Source organism: Nerophis lumbriciformis, linkage group LG37, assembly GCF_033978685.3.
Source record: "Nerophis lumbriciformis linkage group LG37, RoL_Nlum_v2.1, whole genome shotgun sequence".
NCBI lineage: Eukaryota > Metazoa > Chordata > Actinopteri > Syngnathiformes > Syngnathidae > Nerophis > Nerophis lumbriciformis.
Window position 1 is genome coordinate 17,064,926 of NC_084584.2, and position 21,803 is coordinate 17,086,728.

The 21,803-nt window shown below is 39.1% G+C and overlaps 2 protein-coding genes across 2 annotated transcripts; one reads left to right on the forward strand and one right to left on the reverse strand.

The window, feature by feature from the left end:
- Positions 1–1,861: 1,861 nt before the first annotated feature.
- LOC133577130 (uncharacterized) lies at positions 1,862–8,783 on the forward strand. Its single transcript, XM_061930712.1, has 3 exons — positions 1,862–2,479; positions 5,749–6,538; positions 7,544–8,783. The coding sequence occupies exons 1-3, from the start codon at positions 2,327–2,329 to the stop codon at positions 8,035–8,037; spliced, it is 1,437 nt and encodes a 478-aa protein (XP_061786696.1). The 5' UTR covers positions 1,862–2,326; the 3' UTR covers positions 8,038–8,783.
- Positions 8,784–12,288: 3,505 nt separating this feature from the next.
- On the reverse strand, positions 12,289–21,803 carry hsd17b8 (hydroxysteroid (17-beta) dehydrogenase 8). The gene is made up of 9 exons (XM_061930713.2): positions 21,690–21,803; positions 17,976–18,178; positions 17,792–17,908; positions 17,624–17,719; positions 17,457–17,542; positions 17,307–17,391; positions 13,182–13,224; positions 12,902–12,976; positions 12,289–12,841 (listed from the first exon to the last, which is right to left on the reverse strand). The coding sequence occupies exons 1-9, from the start codon at positions 21,733–21,735 to the stop codon at positions 12,822–12,824; spliced, it is 771 nt and encodes a 256-aa protein (XP_061786697.1). The 5' UTR covers positions 21,736–21,803; the 3' UTR covers positions 12,289–12,821.

Below are 21,803 nucleotides of genomic sequence, written 5' to 3' on the forward strand. Positions count from 1 at the left end.
GAAATGGATGGATGGATGGATGGATTGCTGTTTTTTAACTCGCCCTTTTCAGTAAATGATTCAGCTTCACAGAATTAGCCGCATGCACGTCATGCCTGTTGGTTTTTTACACCTTTACTAAACAAGTAGAAACATACTTGCCGTGTAAAAGTTGAAATTCTAACAAAAACAATGATTTATCTTGCTGGTGATGTGGGATTGCTGTTATTTTGAACACAACTTGTACAATTCAGGCACATATATTACGTTAGAAGTTGATGTCAGTGCCACAAAACTATAATTTAAATGTCCATCCATCCATCCATTTTCTACCGCTTATTCCCTTCGGGGTCGCGGGGTGCGCTGGAGCCTATCTCAGCTACAATTGGGCGGAAGGCGGGGTACAGCCTGGACAAGTCGCCACTTCATCACAGGGCCAACACAGATAGACAGACAACATTCACATTCACATTCACACACTAGGGCCAATTTAGTGTTGCCAATCAACCTATCCCCAGGTGCATGTCTTTGGAGGTGGGAGGAAGCCGGAGTACCCGGAAGGAACCCACGCAGTCACGGGGAGAACATGCAAACTCCACACAGAAAGATCCCGAGCCCGGGATTGAACCCAGGACTACTCAGGACCTTCGTATTGTGCTGCCCTTAATTAGGGACCGCAATGTCCCTTTGGGACAGAGGACCCTATTGAATTTGTAAGGTTTTATTATTATTCTTTATTATACCGCCGCCTCTTTGAGCTGTAATTTGACCCCCTTAACATGCTTCAAAACTCACCATATTTGACACACACACATCAGGACTGGCGAAAATTGCCATCTAATGAAAAAACCAAACCCCAAAACTCAAAATTGCGCTTTAGCGCCCCCTAGGACAAAACACAGACAAAACTGCTTGTAACGTCCGGTAGGAATGTCGTAGAGACATGAAACAAAAACCTCTATGTAGGTCTCACTTAGACCTACATTTCATTCATTGACAATCCCCAGCAAAAATCAACAGGAAGTTTGCAAATCCCCTTCAAAACAAAAGTGGGGTCAAAACAGTCACCTTTTTTTTTTAAACATTATCTCCTCTGAGCGCGTTTGTCGTGTCGGCTTCAAACTAGCACAGGAGAGAGATTGAACACTTCTGATTAAAAGTTGGTGAAAGAGTTTTCATAACTGCTCCGGTTTTGATTTTACGAGCCTTCAAAGAACCCCTGCGCTGATGCTGCTGCACTGCTGCCATCTCAAGATGGCCGCTTAAAAGCAGGAAGCACCAGCGTGACCACACAATGCAGAGTGTGCGGGTAAAGATATGTTGACTGGATAAAGGCAGAAAGCACAAGTGTGACCCCAATATGCAGAGAAGGTAGGTAATGTGCGGCTGAAAATAGGTTGAATGGGTACAAGCAGGAAATACCAGCGTGACCTTACTATGCAGAGAAGGTTAAATTACATGATTACATAGATATGTTGTATGGGTGAAAGAAAGAAGCACAAGTGTGTCCCCAGGATGCAGGGAAGGTAGGTAATGTGCAGGTAAAGATATGTTGAATGGGTAAAGGCAGGAAACACGAGCAAAAGTCGGTCCCGTCCATCGCTGCTTGCAGCTTTAATTTAAATGTATTTTTGTATTTTAAGCCTGTTTGTTTTTATTAAATAAAAAAATACAATAATTTAAATGTATTTTTTTATTTAATAAAAACAAACAGGCTTAAAACCAACGTAAAAAGGTTTTATGTACACGAAATATACTTTCTTATATTGTTTTGGCTTCATAAGAGTTATATTAAATATGTTTATCTTCAATTTTAACTTGTAAACGTTTTAGAATGTTCGTTTCATTTCCGGTTTACGTGACGTCACGAGTTCACTTCCTGTAAAACGGACTTCGTCTGTTTCCACTCGACTCTGTGGAGTTTATACCGATCACTTTTTGCAAAGACAGCAAAGCCTTTATGTTCAATGTGAATACTCTAGCTTCGTAGTTTAGGCAGTAATGTGTTTGTATACGATCAGATTGGGGCATGACGTTTCTTAATAATGGAAAGACGTTGAAGACTCGTGTTTTCATGTTAGCATTTACACTAGCAAGCTAACACTAGTCGGTCTATTAAGTTAATCAAAGTGTTACCAATTATGAGTTTTTGATTTAACACGGTTATACTATCAGTCGGGAGTTAAACATCGGTTATCACACAGTTTATGTGAATGGAGTACAAACGCCCGCAGCTGCTAAAAGTTTAAATCGACGCAAAATACTTACTGCGCGTTCGGTAATTGACGTATCGTATATCGGCGACTTTAATTTACAGGGTTAGGAAGAGCTTTTTCCACGGTTAAACATGCCCAGTTGTGCAGCCTGGGGCTGCTTCACTCGCCAGAAAAGTGGGAAGCATATGCATCGTTTTCCTCGCGACCCTGTAAGGAGAAAAGTATGGGAAGTAAAGGTGCGCCGGGACGGCTGGAGACCCAATAACTACAGCCTCTTGTGCGAGGTAAGCGTACACACACGGGAAACGTGCTGGATCTCACTCTTAGTAAAAGTGAACAAATACACTTTGACTTAGCCTAACACAAGTTTGCCTCTAAATAGCACATATTTTGTATGTTTCACCAATAATCCAAACTATCCATCCATCTTCTTCCGCTTATCCGAAATCGGGTTGCGGGGCAGCAGCCTAATATCTGAATAATAGAACAAATGTACATTTTGTAGTGTTTTAGGGCTGAAACTAACGATTAATTTGATAATCGATTAATCTGTCGATTATTACTTCGATTAATAATCGGATAAAAGAGACAAACTACATTTCTATCCTTTCCAGTATTTTATAGAACAAAAACAGCATACTGGCACCATACTTATTTTGATTATTGTTTCTCAGCTGTTTGTACATGTTGCAGTTTATAAATAAAGGTTTATAAAATTAAAAATAAATTAAAATAAATACAAAAAATTGCCTCTGTGCATGCGCATAGTATAGATCCAACGAATCGATGACTAAATTAATCGCCAACTATTTTTATAATCGATTAGTTGTTGCAGCTCTATAGTGTTTACAATCAACGTTCCGTCTAAGGTGCGCGCCTGCGCAATTGCGCACTGCTCAAGCGTCCTCTGCACACAGCAAATATATGCTGCGCACCAAATCAAATCAAATCCCATCTGAATTCTAAACAAAATAAACAATTTATTCTGTGTAATTTTGCAATGCAACTCTGAGTGACAGTGACAACAAACAGCCCTCAATTGAACACCGTTCAATTATTGAAACGTCTATCGAGATACTTCGAGGACAGGAATTATATCGATCACTTTATTGAGCAAAACTGTTTATATTCGGCCACAACCACACCAAAAACATGAGTAAAAAACTTTTATCTCGAAAAACTAGTCATTTTCTGCCGTACAAACCAGGCCAAAAGCAACTTGTCATCTGTCACCAACACACATACCACTAAGCCACTGGTGCGTTTATGGCCACACAAAAAGTCGGACAACTCCATCCATCCATCCATCCATTTTCTACCGCTAATTCCCTTTGGGGTCGAGGAGGGCGCTGGAGCCTATCTCAGCTACAATTGGGCGGAAGGCGGGGTACACCCTGGACAAGTCGCCACCTCATCGCAGGGCCAACACAGATAGACAGACAACTTTCACACTCACATTCACACACTAGGGCCAATTTAGTGTTGCCAATCAACCTATCCCCAGGTGCATGTCTTTGGAGGTGGGAGGAAGCCGGAGTACCCGGAGGGAACCCACGCAGTCACGGGGAGAACATGCAAACTCCACACAGAAAGATCCTGAGCCCGGGATTGAACCTAGGACTACTCAGGACCTTCGTATTGTGAGGCAGACGCACTAACCCCAAACACCACAAAGTTACACTATGACTCCTCAGTCATACGTGTGCTTATTATACTGTCATTTATTATTAATGTTAATTTATTTATATTAATCATGGAATGCTGTTACTAGAGAAACTTACAGGAATACACACTTCATCCTATGCTTACATTTCATTGTGCAACATGAGGATGTTTAAAGGGAACTAAATGTGATCTCTGAATGGGGTACAAATGATTTCCAAAGCAGGACCCCCACCCAGACATATTGTACAATACTAATCTATAGCTTATGAAAAACAAGATTTCTTTTATTTTCATTACAAGTGGGCCAAATCACTAATATTACAAAATAATCTCATTAAAATGACTCCTCTCTGTTATTGTAAAAGATTGGTTTGAGACAGGTGTGCTGCTGGTATTGCCACGTGTGATGTTGCTCACATGTGCTCCACTGAATGCTCAGGGAGTTTTTGTGTTTGCTCAGACACAAACAATTAGGGGGAACATTGTTTACAATCATTTTAATTCCAAATCAAATAAAAACAAATTTTCAAGAATTTAGCCCAGGGTCTACCCTGCCTTCCGCATGTGTGCAGCTGGGATAGGCTCCAGCCCCCCGCTTCCCAGAGAGGGACATGCAGTAGAAAATGGATGCTCCAGAATTTACTAAAGGTTTGTTTACAATGCCAGTGCCTGCACACAATGTACAATTGTGACTACCCTTGTTTTTGTTTACAAGTGAGTAGAGCTGAAACGATTCCTCGAGTAACTCGATATACAAAATGTATTGGAAGAATTTTTGCTGCCTCGAGGCGTCGTAAATTTATTTTATTTTTTTACGCCATTTTGCCTCGTTTAGTAGTCAAAGCTCACGTTTCGGCCTCTTGTCCACGCGCAGGCGCATACTTTTGTCTTTAAAAACGCAGACTTTTACAAAGGCTGGCCAAGGTGTAGAGATCCAAAACTGTGTGAACACCGCACAGACGGAGACTTGTGATGACGTCACGGTTGTACGCTGTCATTTCCAAACTCAACAACACTGCCTTGCTGTCTTTTTCATAACATGGTCATTACTGCCTAGTTTCTCTTTTTATATTCTTATTTTACTGTTATTTTTATTCTCATAGTTGCTTTTTATTTTTATTCTTATTGTAATATTTGTCTAATTTTGTTTCCATTTATACCCCCATTGTTTACTTTTTACTTTTTAAATTCGATCTCAATTCTGTATACTGCTGCTGGAATTTTAATTTTCCTGAGGGAACTCTCCTGAAGGAATCAAAGTACTATCTATCTATCTATCTATCTATCTATCTTAAACACATTATACGATCAGTTGTTATACACTTTTCTACCATGAGTGACAGTTTAGTTAAGAAATATTTATTGTCAATGTAGTTATTTAATTTTAGGAAAACTTTTTTTTCATTAGTTATTTATGAGTCCCTTTTTATGTAGTATATTAGGTTAGTACTTATTTTTCTAATCCGGCTGACCTAAGCCTAAGGTTTATTTATGTGTTAAATAAATAATGTTTGATTAACACAGTTTCATATAATTTGACATGGTGGAAAACTGAAATTGGTTATATGTAATAATTGAGTATGATTAAAATCAAGAGTAAGACTACTAATTCAGTAGAAATATTTGATGTGGCCTAGGGCCCCAAAGTCAAAAAGGTTAAGAACCCCTGTTGTATCTACGGTAATTTGGTCTGTATTGTAACTTGTATTTTCAAACCTCCACCATATCCATGCAATTTCCCTTACGCTTACCAAGTCCAGGGCAAAGGTCATTGTTAGAAGATACTGCTTCATTTGAAAACTTTGGCAAAAATTCTGACCGTATGCAATCCTTTACAGTACACGACAGGCTTTAATATATGGTCTTGTTTTTCCCATATTCTTTGAAGGATCATTTTGATGAGACACAATACGAGCAACGTAGAGCTGATGGCCTGAAGAAGTTGAAACCAAATGCTGTGCCAACACTGTTCGCATTCACTACAAAGATTGTGAAGCCTAGAAGACTTCTGAAGAGAAACAGAGTGGATGCATCACCACCTCCTCCGTCAAAGAGGATACGAATGGAACACTCATATTATCAGCAATCTCTTCTTACTGGCACTCGAGAGAAGCCAATTCATCTTAGTGAAGATGGTATTCAGGAGAAGCCAGTTCATCGTAGTGAAGATGAGAAGCCAATTTATCGTTGGAAAAATGGCACTCGGAAGAAGCCAATTCGTCTTAGTGAAGATGGTACTCGGGAGAAACAAATTTATCACAGAGAAAATGGTTCTTGGGAGAAGCCAATTCAACGTAGTGAAGATGATAATCGGGAGAAGGTAATTCACCGTAGTGAAGATGGTTCTCTGGAGAAGCTAATTCACCGTAGTGAAGATGGTCGTCTGGAGAAGCCAATTCATCGTAGTGAAGATGGGACTCTGGAGAAGCTAATTCATCGTATTGAAGATGGTAATCGAAAGAAGCTAATTCACCATCGTGAAGATGGTACTCTGGAGAACCTAATGCATCATAGTGACGATGGTAATCGGGAGAAGCTAATTCACCATAGTGACTGTGAAGACGGTAATCGGGAGAAACTAATTCACCGTAGTGACGGTGAAGATGGTAATCGGGAGAAGCCAATTCACCATAGTGAATATGGTAATGGGGAGAAGCCAATTCATCGGAGTGAAAATGGTAATTATCAGCTGTCTTTCTTAACATTCCGCATTAGTCTATGAATAAGAGGGTATGTCAAACATGTTCTTTACAATATAGGTGATGATATGAATTAATATTTTATAATATGTATATAATTCCTGTAGGTAGGAAATTTAAATTGAAAGTTAGTTGTCCCGTAATCTGTAATAATATTCAACTATTAGTTTCAAGTTTACGAATAATGTAACAGATATTATCATACATTACAAAAAATTTTGTTAAAATGAAAATAAACATCTGATTGACGTAACAATAGATTTTACTGGGGGGGAAAAACTGACTGCTCAGGTGCTAGAATTTTACCGTTAAACCATTTCACCTTTTACAGTAATACACCAAAAAAACAACCATAGATTTTATGATTAAAAAAAAACTGGCCAATCTGTCGCCAGAATGTCACCGTCAAAAACAGTCGCATCTGTATTTTTATTTACAGTAATACACCGTAAAAACAAACATAGATTTTACAGTAAAAAAACTAGTCGATCTGTCGCCACAATTTTACCGTAACAAACAGTGGTACCAGTTTTCCATTTACAGTAATATGCAGTTAACATCGTAAATTCTACGGTAAATTTCTGTCGATTGAGCTGCCAGTCTACAGATTTTTTTCTCTACTTAATACATAAAAACAAGAATAAATGCATTGTGTAATATCATATTAATATGCTAATATTCATATTTTGTAGACATATCTGTGTTGTGGCCCTTAATGAAAAGAAGTTTGACATATAGATTTCCTATGTTTGATCATTTTTTAAATATTTTTGACCTGTCAATCGCTTGCAATTATTAACAAACTACAATACACTTAATATTGTAGAAGCATCATACAAGAAACATTTTTGTGTTATTAATTTACTTTTCATAAATTTGAAGCTGTGGAACATAAGATTGTTGGCTCAAAAGTGTAGTTGTATTTTCTTGAGTTGGTTGTTTGCATTTTTTGTTTTTAACTTCTCTTCTTCATTTTGTGTACAGATGACACACCCGATAGTCCAGATGAGACCATACACACCTTTGCACCATGTTCTCCGAAGAGCGCACCAGGTGTCGCAGAGAGTTCATTAGTCTCTGCAGAAAGTACATCACGTTCTGCTGAGAGCCGCAACGAGAGACTGAAAAAAATGACTACCGAGATATCAAGACTGAAAAAGCTTTTGGCTAAGGAAAGAAGGGAGAAAAGGAAACTTCTTCAACAGCAAAGTAATCTAGAGGTGAACATTTCTAAAGTTTTCAACAGAGATCAGCTTGGTAAACTCAAACAAGCAAGTCCACGAGGAATGAAATGGTCTGCTGAAACCATCAAAAAAGGGCTCCAATTAAAAGTTGCATGTGGAGCTACTGGATACGAGGCGCTCCTCTCTCAAAATCTGCCATTGCCATCAGCAAGGTCATTGAGAAGAAGACTGCATGAAAGTAGGAGTGAAGTGCATCAAATACACACACAGAATTGCCCCCAAATTATACTTTGACAAAATAAAAGCATATTTGTAAGTTTGTTACTATAGTTAGACTTATTATTTTGGTTTATTTTGTCAGAAAAACTAACGTTAGACTGACCGTAATTTCTATATCATATTACCCAAGCCTGTTGATTATTTGACTGAACTCTAGATACGCTATGATTGAACACTACACCGAGAGTAATTTGGAACGCTACTAGTTAGACCAGGGGTGCCCAAACTTTTTCCACTGAGGGCCACAGACTGACAAAAAAAGGATGCGAGAGGCAGTTTGGGTTTTTTCAACTTCAGAACCAGTACAATAAATACATTTTTTAGAAAGTGCAATTTCGGTAGAAATTTTAGGTAAATGCTGAAGAGCCAAAGCCGAACTAAAATGCTAACAGTTCGCACGCTCGCCAGATAGTGTTAAGTAACAAAAAAATATGAACAAAATGATCTAAAAAAATAAAATAGCATGCTAAAAGTATACCTAACAATAGCCTGCTCACAGTTAGCTAGACTGACCATACGTCCTATTTTCCCCGGGGAGGCTGGCCGGGCGGGGTTTCTTAAATGCCTCAAATATCCGGTATTTTGAGTTAGGGTTGCGTGTATTTTCAATGTACGTCCAGGGTTAAGATAGGGTTAAAAACAAAACAAATTGTGAAGGTGTGCGCACGCAGCAACATTCGTGAGGGAGGGGCAGAGACAGAGAGCGAGACAGTCGAGAGACAGACAGAACACAAGAGAGAAGCCGAAATGTAAATGCAACTTCACGGATGATTTGCGGGAAAAGTATCTGTGTTTTCGTCCTGGTAGTGACGCATGGAAAGCAGAATGCACTGTGTGCAAAGCAGGAACGTATATATCTGTGGCAGATAAAGGGGCCAACGATCTACAAGCCCATATCGACATGACAAAGCACAAAACAGCTGTGCAGGGCAAAAGCTCGTCTGCTGTTTTTTGTTTAAATTTTTTGCATTATTTATGTTTAGATTATATACAAGAGGTTATTTTGAATATTTCTACCTCTGCACGTTTTTCCAAAACTGTGAATGTTACAGAATATAAGTGTGACTTTTGTTATACTGTCAACCAGTGTTGGCGTTAACACACTTTTTGTGTCTTTTTAACGCATTGAAATCAGAAAGGACGCAGATTATTATTTTTTTTTTTACCATTTGCGGCCCACAGCTAATATTTTAAAGGCCCACGGCATATTCTAAAAATATTATTAAAATAAACAAAACATAACAAAAGTGAAATAAAAAAGCTTACAGGTGAAATGTAATTTAGAAAAAGTGGCAATGTTGACTAATAAAACAAAGCTGTTTTTTTTTCTTTTAACGGTCATTGCTCAAAACATAATAAAATGAATATATTATTTATAAAGCAAGTTCGAGTATCATTGGCAAATTTTCACCTAGTCCCGGCCTTGGCACGCATATATGTGTCCTCTTTTTGGGATTTCAGAATATGGCCAGCCTACAGTTAGCATTAGTGAAATATCAAATTATATGACACTGAGTTGTATACCTGCAAAACTGGCTAAAAAAGATAGCATGTTAAAAGGGGCTGTTCGTAACATTTACACAGATGCCTCGAGGGCGCCAATTTTTCAAAATGTTACACAGTATACCCCGCCCTCTCACGGCTTCTCGTACGTAATTATGTACGTACGTAACACATGCATTAGCTTTAGGTGTTGTTAGCTAATAATAGCAATTTGGATAGCAAGCGTTAGCTGTCGTTGAATGTATATTATAACACGACTGCAAATTGTTGGTTGCTTCTCTTGGACTGTTTTTGTATGTGTGCACGCGCTCCCTGCATGTACGTGTTGACAAGATCAAGTGAGTGACCGCCGTAAACACCAATCATTTTATTCGGGCCGGTAAAAAAATGTTTCCATAAACTTTGTAATTGTAAATAATACAAATGTCTAACAAATGTGTTCTGTTAAACCGCTAATGGTATCGTAGGCTAGCCGGTTGTGTTTTTGCTTTGAAAAATGTTACTGTAAGGAAGTTGCAAACAGCACCTTTAATGTTAGCGTGCTAAAATTATAAATATAGCGTGTGTCAAGAAACAAAATATACTACTATGTGATGTATACCTGAAAAATGTGTTTATTAAGTTAGAATGTTAGCATAAATCAAGTACAAAAATATGACTCAGGTGTATACCTATAAAATCAGCAAAAATAAAAAGCTTGCCTAATAACGATAGCATACTAACAGGTAGCGTTTCTCAAGTAACAAAATATTAGATGCTGCAAATGTTGCAAAAAACCTTTCATGCTAATAATAAAATGCTAATGAAAGTGCCGCGGGCCGTTAAAAAATTAGCCACGGGCCACACTTTAGACACCCCTGTGTTAGAAGGACACGTTGGAAATGTCAGGATGTAGCCGCATCGTCTGAATTAAAACCAACAAAACTAAAAACAAGTTATTTAGTTTTAGTATCACAGATTTGAATATGTAAATGCTGCCTCTGACGCTGCTGTTAATAAGAAAGATGTGCCATCACGGAGGAGTAAGCAGTGTCTAATTACTGCATTAGTCAATTGAGACAGAAGTCTATCGGTGATTGAAATCACCATAATGCACTGAATTTTCAACCGATTTTCAAGCCGTTTGTTTTTTTATAAATGTCAGACACATGCCTCCAAGGTTTCTCAATGTCATCCCATTGGGTTGAGTTTTTTCTTGCCCTGATGTGGGATCTGAAGATGTCGTTGTGGCTTGTGCAGCCCTTTGAGACACTTGTGATTTAGGACTATATAAGCATAATTGCCAACCCTCCCGATTTTCCCTGGAGACTCACGAATTTCAGTGCCCCTCCCGAAAATCTCCCTGGGCAACCATTCTCCCGATTTCCACCCGGACAACAATATTGGGGGCATGCCTTAAAGGCACTGCCTTTAGCGTCCTCTACAACCAGTCGTCGCGTCTGCTTTTCCTCCGTACAAACAGCGTGCCGGCCCATTTACATAATATATAAATATATATAATATATATAAAATACATAGGCTTGTACACACACATAAGTGAATGCAATGCATACTTGATCAATAGCCATACAGGTCACACTGATGGGTGGCCGTATAAACAACTTTAACACTGTTGCAAATATGCGCCACACTGTGAACCCACACCAAACAAGAATGACAAACACATTACGGGAGAACATCCGCACCGTAACACAACAGAACAAATACCCAGAACCCCTTGCAGCACTAACTCTTCCGGGACGCTACAATATACACCCCCGCTACCACCAAACCCCGCCCCCCCATCTCCCGAATTAGGAGGTCTCAAGGTTGGCAAGTATGTATATAAGTAAACTTTGATTGATTGATTAACTACAAATGCAGGTTTTTCATACAAAAATAAGAAACATTGTGACGGAGTGTGCAATATCATTAAAACTTGCTATATGTATGTCAAAATAAATAAAAAATTAATAGAAAAAAGTATTTAATGCCCACCTATGAGGTAGGTCACCTCGACTTGGTCATTTGATAAGTAACTCACCTGCTGAAAAAGTGTGGGCACCCCTGATGTAAATGATACGTTAGCTATGTTAAGCTCGAGTTGTTGCGTCGCTAGCTTAGCATTCTATTGTAGGACGTGGTGGGAAGAGGTAAATTTGCATTTTACAACTCCATCCATCCATCCATTTTCTACCACTTGTCCCTTTTGGGGTCGCGGGGGGTGCTGGAGCCTATCTCAGCTGCATTCGGGCGGAAGGCGGTGTACACCCTGGACAACTCCGCCTCTCAAAATGAGCTTTTTTGAAAGGGAGCAAAAAAGTAACTTGAATATAAATCTGTAAAACAAAATCTATGAAATTATTTCACAAAAACAACCATTACATGTTATGTCGACCACAAGGAGGTGTTTTAAATGTAAAAACAAAATGACCCCCTTTAAGATATTCAACACTCTACTGCCATCTGGCGGCTCAAGTGCATAGTGCGACCCCTTAATTTGTCACGTTTCATGAGTCAGGTAAACCACAATGAACAGGGCCATATGAATCCTCTTCTTACTGGAAGAACAAAAATAAATAGATAAAAAAATATATAGTTAAAAGACGTATATATGCGTGAAATAGCATAGTATACTGAGATTCTTTTTGTCCCATTAAGTGCTGAATATAATATAGTATTAGACACATATAGAAGTATTAATTTGTACCTAAAATAAAGAAAACGCAATGAAGCATAATATATGATACATATTAAGAATGTAGTATATGTAGATTTCAACTCATTTGACTAATCTACAAAAAAAATGACGTTGCACAGCTTCTTTCTCAAGCTGTGAGTCTGCATTTGGTGTGGAGTTTTTCAGTGAAATGTTTCTTCAGGTTTTGGATTTGGTTTTCTCAGCTACACCTGGTAAGTGTAATTTAGTTTTCCACAGAGTCTTTATCAGGTATGTATTTCACATAAGTCTATGTTATTTAGACAAATTCCAGGTATTTTAGGAAACTCAATCATGCCTTCTATTACTTAAAAGTGACAATAACTACATATTTAAAAGTTCTATATGACAAGAATTCATTCAAAAGGAATCATTTCTAAAGGTATATTTCATTATTATTTAGTGGACACTCTGGTTTAAGTGAAATATTAAGAATATATGAGACATCGTCATTCAGATATGGTCATAAAAATAACAAATTCTGGTTTTATTCCTACCTTCAAACGAGTTGACTGTCCATTCCGGTCAGAGTAGCATGTTTATTGGCACTAAAAGACAACAAAACAAGCACGAGTTTGCTCTTCAGCAGGTGACGCCTTTAGCCCATGAAAAGTCCCCCTGGAAGACAAAGACACGTTTAATCGAGGGATGTAAATGCACAGTACGGCACATGTGTACCTGTCACTTCCACACTGGCTCCTGTGACGTAGCGAGCATCATCCGAGGCCAGAAAGGCGCACACGTCAGCGACCTCTAGAGGAGGACGCCAGTAAATACACAACATTGTCTAACATTTCTATATATAATCAAATTGTTCACAGCAAATTAAAGACAAAATCATTCGATGGTCTAAGAAACTTTTCCTGTATTAACTGGGTCGTCTGATCAATACCAAAATGTACAGCATAGTCCACAAACACTTCCATTTTTTAAGCAAATGACTTGTAGAAAAACAAACCTGCTGCCTCGCCCATCCTCCTCAGAGGCACCAAAGACTTCATCTGGGACACAAACAAGACAGAAACTGAAAGGCAGCTTCAAGGAGTTGAACACAAAATGTATGCATTATTTCCAATGGCCACTGGGAGGCGGTAGAGGCTCCATGTATTACCTGAAGAAACATTTGACTTCTGACCTTTTCACCTTATTTATCTCATCTTTACTGCTGCTTGACTGGCCTCAGGTGACCGAGGATGTCACTTCCATTTTGATATTTTTAATTTCATAAATCATTTCACTAACATCGCTGCTTTCACATTTCTCAACTGATTAAAACGGATTCCAGCATGAAAACATTCCAACAGTATTCCACATCCCCAAACCTACCACTTAATTATTGTATCATTATAATATATATGTTATCTATATATTTTATGCTCCACATTTTTATAACAATAATTGTGCCTAAGACACATGAATTACCATTTACCATGAATTGATTAACGTGAAAGTAGAAAAACTTATTGGGGTGTTACCATTTAGTGGTCAATTGTACGGAATATGTACTGTACTGTGCAATCTACTAATAAAAGTTTCAATCAAAAAGACAAACAAGCTTGTACTTCCTTACTTGACAGTGACATTTAAAAATACTTAAAATTATAACAGTGAAGTTTTTAAAGTTAATAAAATATTTACTATGAAACTAAAACATTTCCAAAATGTAAAATATAGGGATGTAAATGTATTGCGGGTTCAAAGTCCTAATAATGCAGTGAAGAGTGACTGTGTCAAAGAAAAACCTGAGAGTGTAGTTTTTTTTGGCGCTTTTGCATTGGCCGTTCTGAAAATAGACTACATATCCCACAATCCTCTGCGCAGCGTGGACCAGCAAGGTGGGGGAGAGCATGGAGAAGAAGTGTGTTCATAGTAAATAATTGTTTTTTGTGTACATTTCATCAAAATCCATCCATAAATTTTTGAGTTATTGTATGTCGCTAACAAACACAAAGTCTTTTTTAGGGGGGACAATTCCACAATAATACTGTACCGTGCGTGGCCTTAATACCATGGTAATATTGTATCATGAGATTTTGATATTGTTACATCCCTAGTAAAATGTGATCTTAGTAGGGCTGTCAATCTTTGGGCACCACACGATTCGATTCGATTCTGGGGGGTAATGAATCAATTCCCGATTCAAAATCTATACTTTTTTAATAATACTGGATGCCAGTTCTATGATTAACTACATTCCTCCATAAAATAGATAAACAGCTCTGATCATTTTCTGTATTACTTAAAAGAAAACTGGTTTTGTTTAATAAAATTCTACCCAAACATTTAATAAAGTCAAATACAAACAAGGCAACAAGAGAAGTATCCAACACTTCTCCTTTGTAATGTAAATCTGTACAGCAAATCTGGGCATCTACATCAATAATATGATTTGCCTGAAGATTAATCTAAAAATAAAAAATACATTTGACACTCCAAGATCTTAGACTTCCAAATGACGGACTTTTACAGGTTTCCCCGTTTGACTTTCGCAACTAATTTCTAATTTGAAAAGTGTCTTCGCCAATTTCCTGTTTGAGCAGTAAAAGTCTAAACTTTTAGGGCTTTTACTTTAGAACTATGCTGAAAAGATTGTCAATGTTAGCTGCTGATTGCTGTGGTGGAATCTTCCAGTTCCTGCTGAATAAATACATCACTCTCAGAAAGCCTTTAAAGGGGAACTGCACTTTAAAAAAAAAAAATGTTGCCTATCGTTCACAATCATGAGAAACAAGAAGACAAAGGTTTTTATTTTTTTACACTCTAACATATAAAACATTGGCTCGTTCTAGGTAGCTAACAATGCAGCTAATGGAGGCAATCAATTCTACCATTAAATCACTTTAACAATGCATTCAAAAACCATCAACAATACTTAATTTAGGTTCTGTAACCCGTATAATAACCAAGCTGTAGCGACATTATTGTAAGAGCGAACACTGAGTTCGACATTATTGTAAGAGCGAACACTGAGAAACTCTTTTTCTATCGTAGAAACACATCGCCTACGGAAAGAGATAAGCGAGCTTTTACGTCAATACGAAATGCGTTTGAGTTTGTAATGCACAACACTGCGATACGACACCAATCTGTATTGACTGAAAAACATGAACAATCATATTACAGTATCTGTAAAGTATTAGCCCACATTTCATGTTTTGTTTGTACACAGCTAGCCAGATAGCGTAGGTACTGTAGTTGTAATAACAAGCATGGTGTGTCATGATCAATATAAAGTGTGACTCACTCGATGGACAGTTGTGCGTTTGATCCAGCTGACGTTTTTTGGGTTTATTTGGGTAAGCACTTCATTAATGTCAAAATCGTGCTCCCTTCTATAAGTACCTCAGTATATTCAGCTTCAAAAAAGGTATGGTTGTGAATCCTTATTTGTCCAAAAATAGTCGTCTTCCTTGTCTGTTACCAAGTCTGCCATGATTAGAGCACACTTGCGTTTGTTTCTGGAAGTAGGAACACACGTTTGTTGCCAGAAGTCAGAAGTGCGCTGCTATGGAAACAGAAATCAATGCTCTGAAGAAATCAGTCCCAGTATTGGTTAAAATGACCAAAATACGGTAAATAATGAACATATTACATATTGTTATGAACGTGTCTGTTACTACATTTTATATATATATACTTGTAGTTAGGGCTAGGCGACATATCGATATACTCGATATATCGCGGGTTTGTCTCTGTGCGATATAGAAAATGACTATATTGTGATATTCGAGTATGTGTTCTCACACAGTTGCTTTTACACTACAGGCTTTTCTCACTCTTTCTTGTCTCTCCTTCTCACAGAGACTCAAACAAGCGCACCTTCTTATATAAGTCACGCGTGCAACGTCACACGCCCTCCCCGAGCAGAGAGGTAGCTACATGGGTAACATTAGCTGTGACGCTAACGGTGCGTTGCGAGTGGTAATACGAGAGAAAGAAGGTGCGAATCTGGTAACAAATGAAGGAAGAATTAATTCCCAAGAAAAACAGCATCGTCTGGCGGTGGTTTGGCTTCAAGCGGGAATATGTTGAACAATTATGCGGCAAAAGCGTTGCTACAAAAACTAGCAGCACTGCTAATGTAGCATCATTTGAAAAGTCACCCGCTAGAGAATGAAGAGTGCTTGAAACTGCATGTCAACATCTCCGTTCGGTGCCACACCCACAAAATGCCGAAGCAACCATTTCCAGATAAACACCGTATGAAAAAAAAATTCAACAACAGAAGGAGATAACGTCCGCAGGAACCGACCACAGAACGAAGGACATACACTATTTAATTTCCTATTATGCAGCTCATTTTTATTTGACACTTATTGAAATATCTTGTGTGACATCATGCACAAAAGTGCACTTTATTTGTTTTAAACTATTGTTGTGGCGTTCTGTACAAAAAGTGCACTTTAATTTAGTGTTGTTTTGATATGTCATCTTAGTGACATCATGCACAAAAGTGCACTCATAGCTTGTTTTAAAATGTCTCTGACAATCTTGCACTTTCTGTTTTGGAACTGACATGAATGTTTGTGCCACTGCTTAATAACTGTTTAATAAATACAGTTTTGGTAAATTGACTTAGTTGTGATTTCCCTCTCTGCATGAAAGTTTAAAATGAGCATATATTAATGCAGTATGAACAAGAATGTTTTAATGTAGACACATAGAATCATCATACTGCTGTGATTATATGCATCAAGTGTTCATTCAAGGCAAAGGCAAAATATCGCGATATATATCGTGTATCGTGACATGGCCCAAAAATATCGAGATATTAATAAAAGGCCATATCGCCCAGCCCTACTTGCAGTGTGTATATAAAATGTTGATGGAGGGTTTTGAAGTAGTTTTAGAGGCTTAGAAGGCTACAATGGTGACTCCCATTAGATGCATCTGTCAAGCGTTTATCATTGTTAAAATCCTAAAAAAAATAAAATGAAATAAAATAAAAGACGTGCGTTCTTGTCTCTCATAATGTTTGTGAACGATAGGCAAAATTCCCTCCAAAAAGTGCAGTTACCCTTTAAGGCTGAATATCGTTTTTTTCACTAGGACCAAAAAAGCGTGATGAAAGTGTGTGCGGTACCTTGCTGATCACCTTCTCCGGTACTTTGTCCGTCATGGGGGTGGATATAAAACCCGGCAGCACACAGTTACACCGAATCCCAAACCTGGAAGCCCGAAGGATGACAGTTGAGTCCTGATGTTTTTTGACGGCGGCGTGCGCTCTCCTCACCTGCTGAGCTCCTTGGCGGCGGTCCTGGTCAAACCCTCCACGCCGGCTTTAGAGGCGGCGTAATTCACCTGTCCCATGTTACCCACCTGCGGAAGCATTGCACACAGAGAAACTAATCATCTGACCTGCAGCCAGCTTCTCCTAAATGATGCCAAAGGGTGGCTTGCCTTGCCCACAATGCTGCCCACAGTAATGATGGACCCTTTGGCGGCTCCACAGGCCACCAGAGCCTGAGCGACAGCCTGAGTGACCAAGAAAGAGCCCTGCGGAGACACAAGACCACCGCCGATATCAAGAGGACATCCGCCACGTCTCCATGGTTACATCATACATACTTTGAGGTTGACCTGGATGACCCTGTCAAAGTGCTCCTCCTCCATGCTGAGCAGGAAGTCGTCCTGGGTGATCCCGGCGGCGTTCACGCACACCGAAGGCGGCTGGAAGTAGCGAGTCTGCAGAAGACGAGGACGCGCTAGAAAAACCAACGAAGCCTCGGTTTGTTTGAGCGTGGTGCCGCACCTGGATGCTCGTGATCAGCGTCCTGACGCTCTCCTTTGACGACACATCCGCCATGGCAGCCATGTGACCCTGACCTCTGAGGCCAGTCGGCAGGCTTTGCAGGGTCTCGTTCGCCGACTCCTCGCTGATGTCAGCGACCACCACGGAGGCGCCCTCGGAGGCAAAGCGCTGACACACGGCGCGTCCAATCCCGCTGCCCCCGCCTGGATGGAATAAGTCAGACCAGCCAGAAACACTTTGAGATGAAATGCCAAAATGCAGTTAAAGTATCAGAGGGCCACTTGTGGCTCGCAGATTGAGTTTTATTGGCCAGCAACATGTAAAACAAAATGGTAAAAATGTAACAAAAAAGTTAAAGTACCACTGATTGCCACACACACACAAGTTGTGGTGAAATTACCCTCTGCATTTGACCCATCCCCTTGATCCACCCCCTGGGATGTGAGGGGAGCAGTGAGCAGCAGCGGTGGCCACGCTCGGGAATAATTTTAGTGATTTAACCTCCAATTCCAACCCTTGATACGGAGTACCAAGTAATGGGTCCCATTTTTATAGTCTTTGGTATGACTCGGCCGGGGTTTGAACTCACGACCTACCGATCTCAGGGCGGAAACTCTAAACACAAGGCCTTTGAGCAAAAAGGAGCAAAAATATGTAATGTAATAAGAAAAAAAGCTTAAAATTTGAACAGTGTAAGTTACGGAGCCCCTAAAGGGACATGGATGTTTTGCGAGATCTCGCAAAAGTTTTTTTTCCTATGTTAGTGAACCGGAAGTAACAGACACATCGATGGTGAACCGGAAGCGAAACAGACAGCGATGGAGGAGCGGGAGCCTACCCATCATCTGTAATCACTAATAAGTCGGAGTTCTTTGAACGCAGATTTCTTGCCGGGACATATGGTACAATACAATCGGCAAGATAGGATGGAGCTAGACCGTGTAGTATTTAATACGTAAGTAGTAAAACCTCAAAGTCACATCTTAAGTGCACAGGAAGCCAGTGCAGGTGAGCCAGTATAGGCGTAATAAGATCAAACTTTCTTGTTCTTGTCAAAAGTCGAGCAGCCGCATTTGGTACCAACTGAAACCATTGAATGTGATCATTTCCCAACCAACAACGTTGGACATCAATGTTGTCTCAATTTACAAATACAACTGTTTTGCAACGTTGTTTCAAAGTCAGTTTTAAAGGATATGTATGTTTCATCAACGTTGTATAAATGTCATGTGCCTGCTGGGTAGTGGCATTATAATGTCATATTTCAATATCTTAGTATTGCACAATATTATCGGCCGATAAATGCGTTAAAATGTAATATTGGAAATTATCGGTATTGTTTTTTTTTTGGTTTTTTTTTCATTAAATCAACATAAAAAACACAAGATACACTTACAATTAGTGCACCAACCCAAAAAACCTCCCTCCCCCATTTACACTCACTGTTATTAATATTCTGGTTCCTAAATTATATATCAATAAAGTCTGCAAGGGATACAGTCCGTAAGCACACATGATTGTGCGTGCTGCTGGTCCACTAATAGTACTAACCTTTAACAGTTAATTTGACTAATTTTCATTAATTACTAGTTTCTATGTAACAGTTTTTATATTGTTTTACTTTCTTTTTTATTCAAGAAAATGTTTTTAATTTATTTATCTTATTTTATTAATTTTTTAAAAAAGTACCTTATCTTCACCATACCTTGTTGTCCAAATTAGGCATAATAATGTGTTAATTCCATGACTGCATATATCGGTTGATATCGGTATCGGTAATTAAAGAGTTGGACATTATCGGAATATCGGAGATCGGCAAAAAGCCATTATCGGACATCCCTAACAATAAAAATTGGGTATCTTTAGGACTAGAGATGTCCGATATTATAGGCCGATAAATGCTTTAAAATGTAATATCGGAAATTATCTGTACGTGCATCTGCCTCACAATACGAAGGTCCTGAGTAGTCTTGGGTTCAATCCCGGGCTCGGGATCTTTCTGTGTGGAGTTTGCATGTTCTCCCCGTGACTGCGTGGGTTCCCTCCGGGTACTCCGGCTTCCTCCCACCTCCAAAGACATGCACCTGGGGATAAGTTGATTGGCAACACTAAATTGGCCCTAGTGTGTGGATGTGAGTGTGAATGTTGTCTGTCTATCTGTGTTGGCCCTGCGATGAGGTGGCGACTTGTCCGCCCGATTGTAGCTGAGATAGGCTCCAGCGCCCCCCGCGACCCCAAAGGGAATAAGCGGTAGAAAATGGATGGATGGGCACGGGACGAAATGAAATGCTCCCCGGGACGATGGCTTTTAACCATTTTTTTTCTTTTTCTTTTTATGTATTTATTCATTTTACATTTTATATTAAATGTCTTGGTTTTTCCTCCCTCTGAAAATCCTTTGAAATGTTTAACAAGCCATCCTATAATAATACAACAGCTATTAATGTAACAATACAATAAAACAAATATATTTAATGATGTTTTTTTCCTTATTTTAACAATAGGCTAATGTATATTACTTTACATAGATTCTACAAGAAACACAAAACTTAAAAACTAAATTATTTACAATTGCACACACAAGGTTTCGTGCAGCTTCACTCATTGTAAAGGAAGATAATGTGCTTCGTACACCTGCAGGACCGCAAGCAAGGTCGCAGAGAAAATGCGGACTGGAATTTGAGTGATGTGGACATTTTCTATATGAACAAGTAGAATGGATTGGATACCGACGCACTAAAGGGGCTCTCTACCTTACGCTACGAAGTGAAGTGAAGTGAAGTGAATTACATTTATATAGCGCTTTTTCTCAAGTGACTCAAAGCGCTTTACATAGTGAAACCCAATATCTAAGTTACATTTAGACCAGTGTGGGTGGCACTGGGAGCAGGTGGGTAAAGTGTCTTGCCCAAGGACACAACGGCAGTGACTAGGATGGCAGAAGCGGGGGATCGAACCTGCAACCCTCAAGTTGCTGGCACGGCCGCTCTACCAACCGAGCTATACCGCCCGGTGAGGGGAAACTGAGTGAATAATAACAGGTTATATGATTATTTATTTAAACTCATATTCGGGCCACTTTATAATGAATATGTATTTGTAAAAAATAAAATAAAAAAAAATATAACACCAAATTATTTAGGGGGGCTTAAGAATATTTTAGGGGGGCTTGAGCCCCCCTAAAATAGGCCTAACAACGCCAATGGTCGGACATCTCTAGTTAGGACCAGTTTAATTTACAAGACAATCACAATTTTATACAGGATATAGGGTTAGGGGTGTCCCCGTTCCATCCAACCCTCAGTTTGGGGGTCCCATGGCCTGGAAAACGTTGAAGACCCCTACTCTAAAAATCATATCCGATATGTAAACTACTCTCAAAGAGTTAGGGATAAAACTGATAAAATGTTACACTCTAATCACTACAGATGTGTTGAAATGTCTTTTAACTTGTAACAAACTACCAAACAAACGCCAGTAGTCACAGGAAGTGTGACGTAACATTGTAATTAAAAAAGATGAGTAACAGGCGAGTCAGTAAAAGTAAACGAACAACCTGACGACTGTTTTCGGTGGCGTTAAAAAGCAATTAACTCGGCAGAAAAGTTGAAAAATGTAGGACAAGAGATAATTGAGGCAATCATTAGATTATATTTAAGTAGGAGAGTGAAAATATTTAGTAGTTAGGTTGCTACAGGACAATGTTTCATTTACCTGTGACCACGGCCAACCTTGATATGAGTCTCTCGGCAGTCGCCATCTTGCTTGTTCATGTTTTTGTAGCCTCCCGCTTTGTCCGCTAGGTGAAGTCATGACTGGCACACGTGA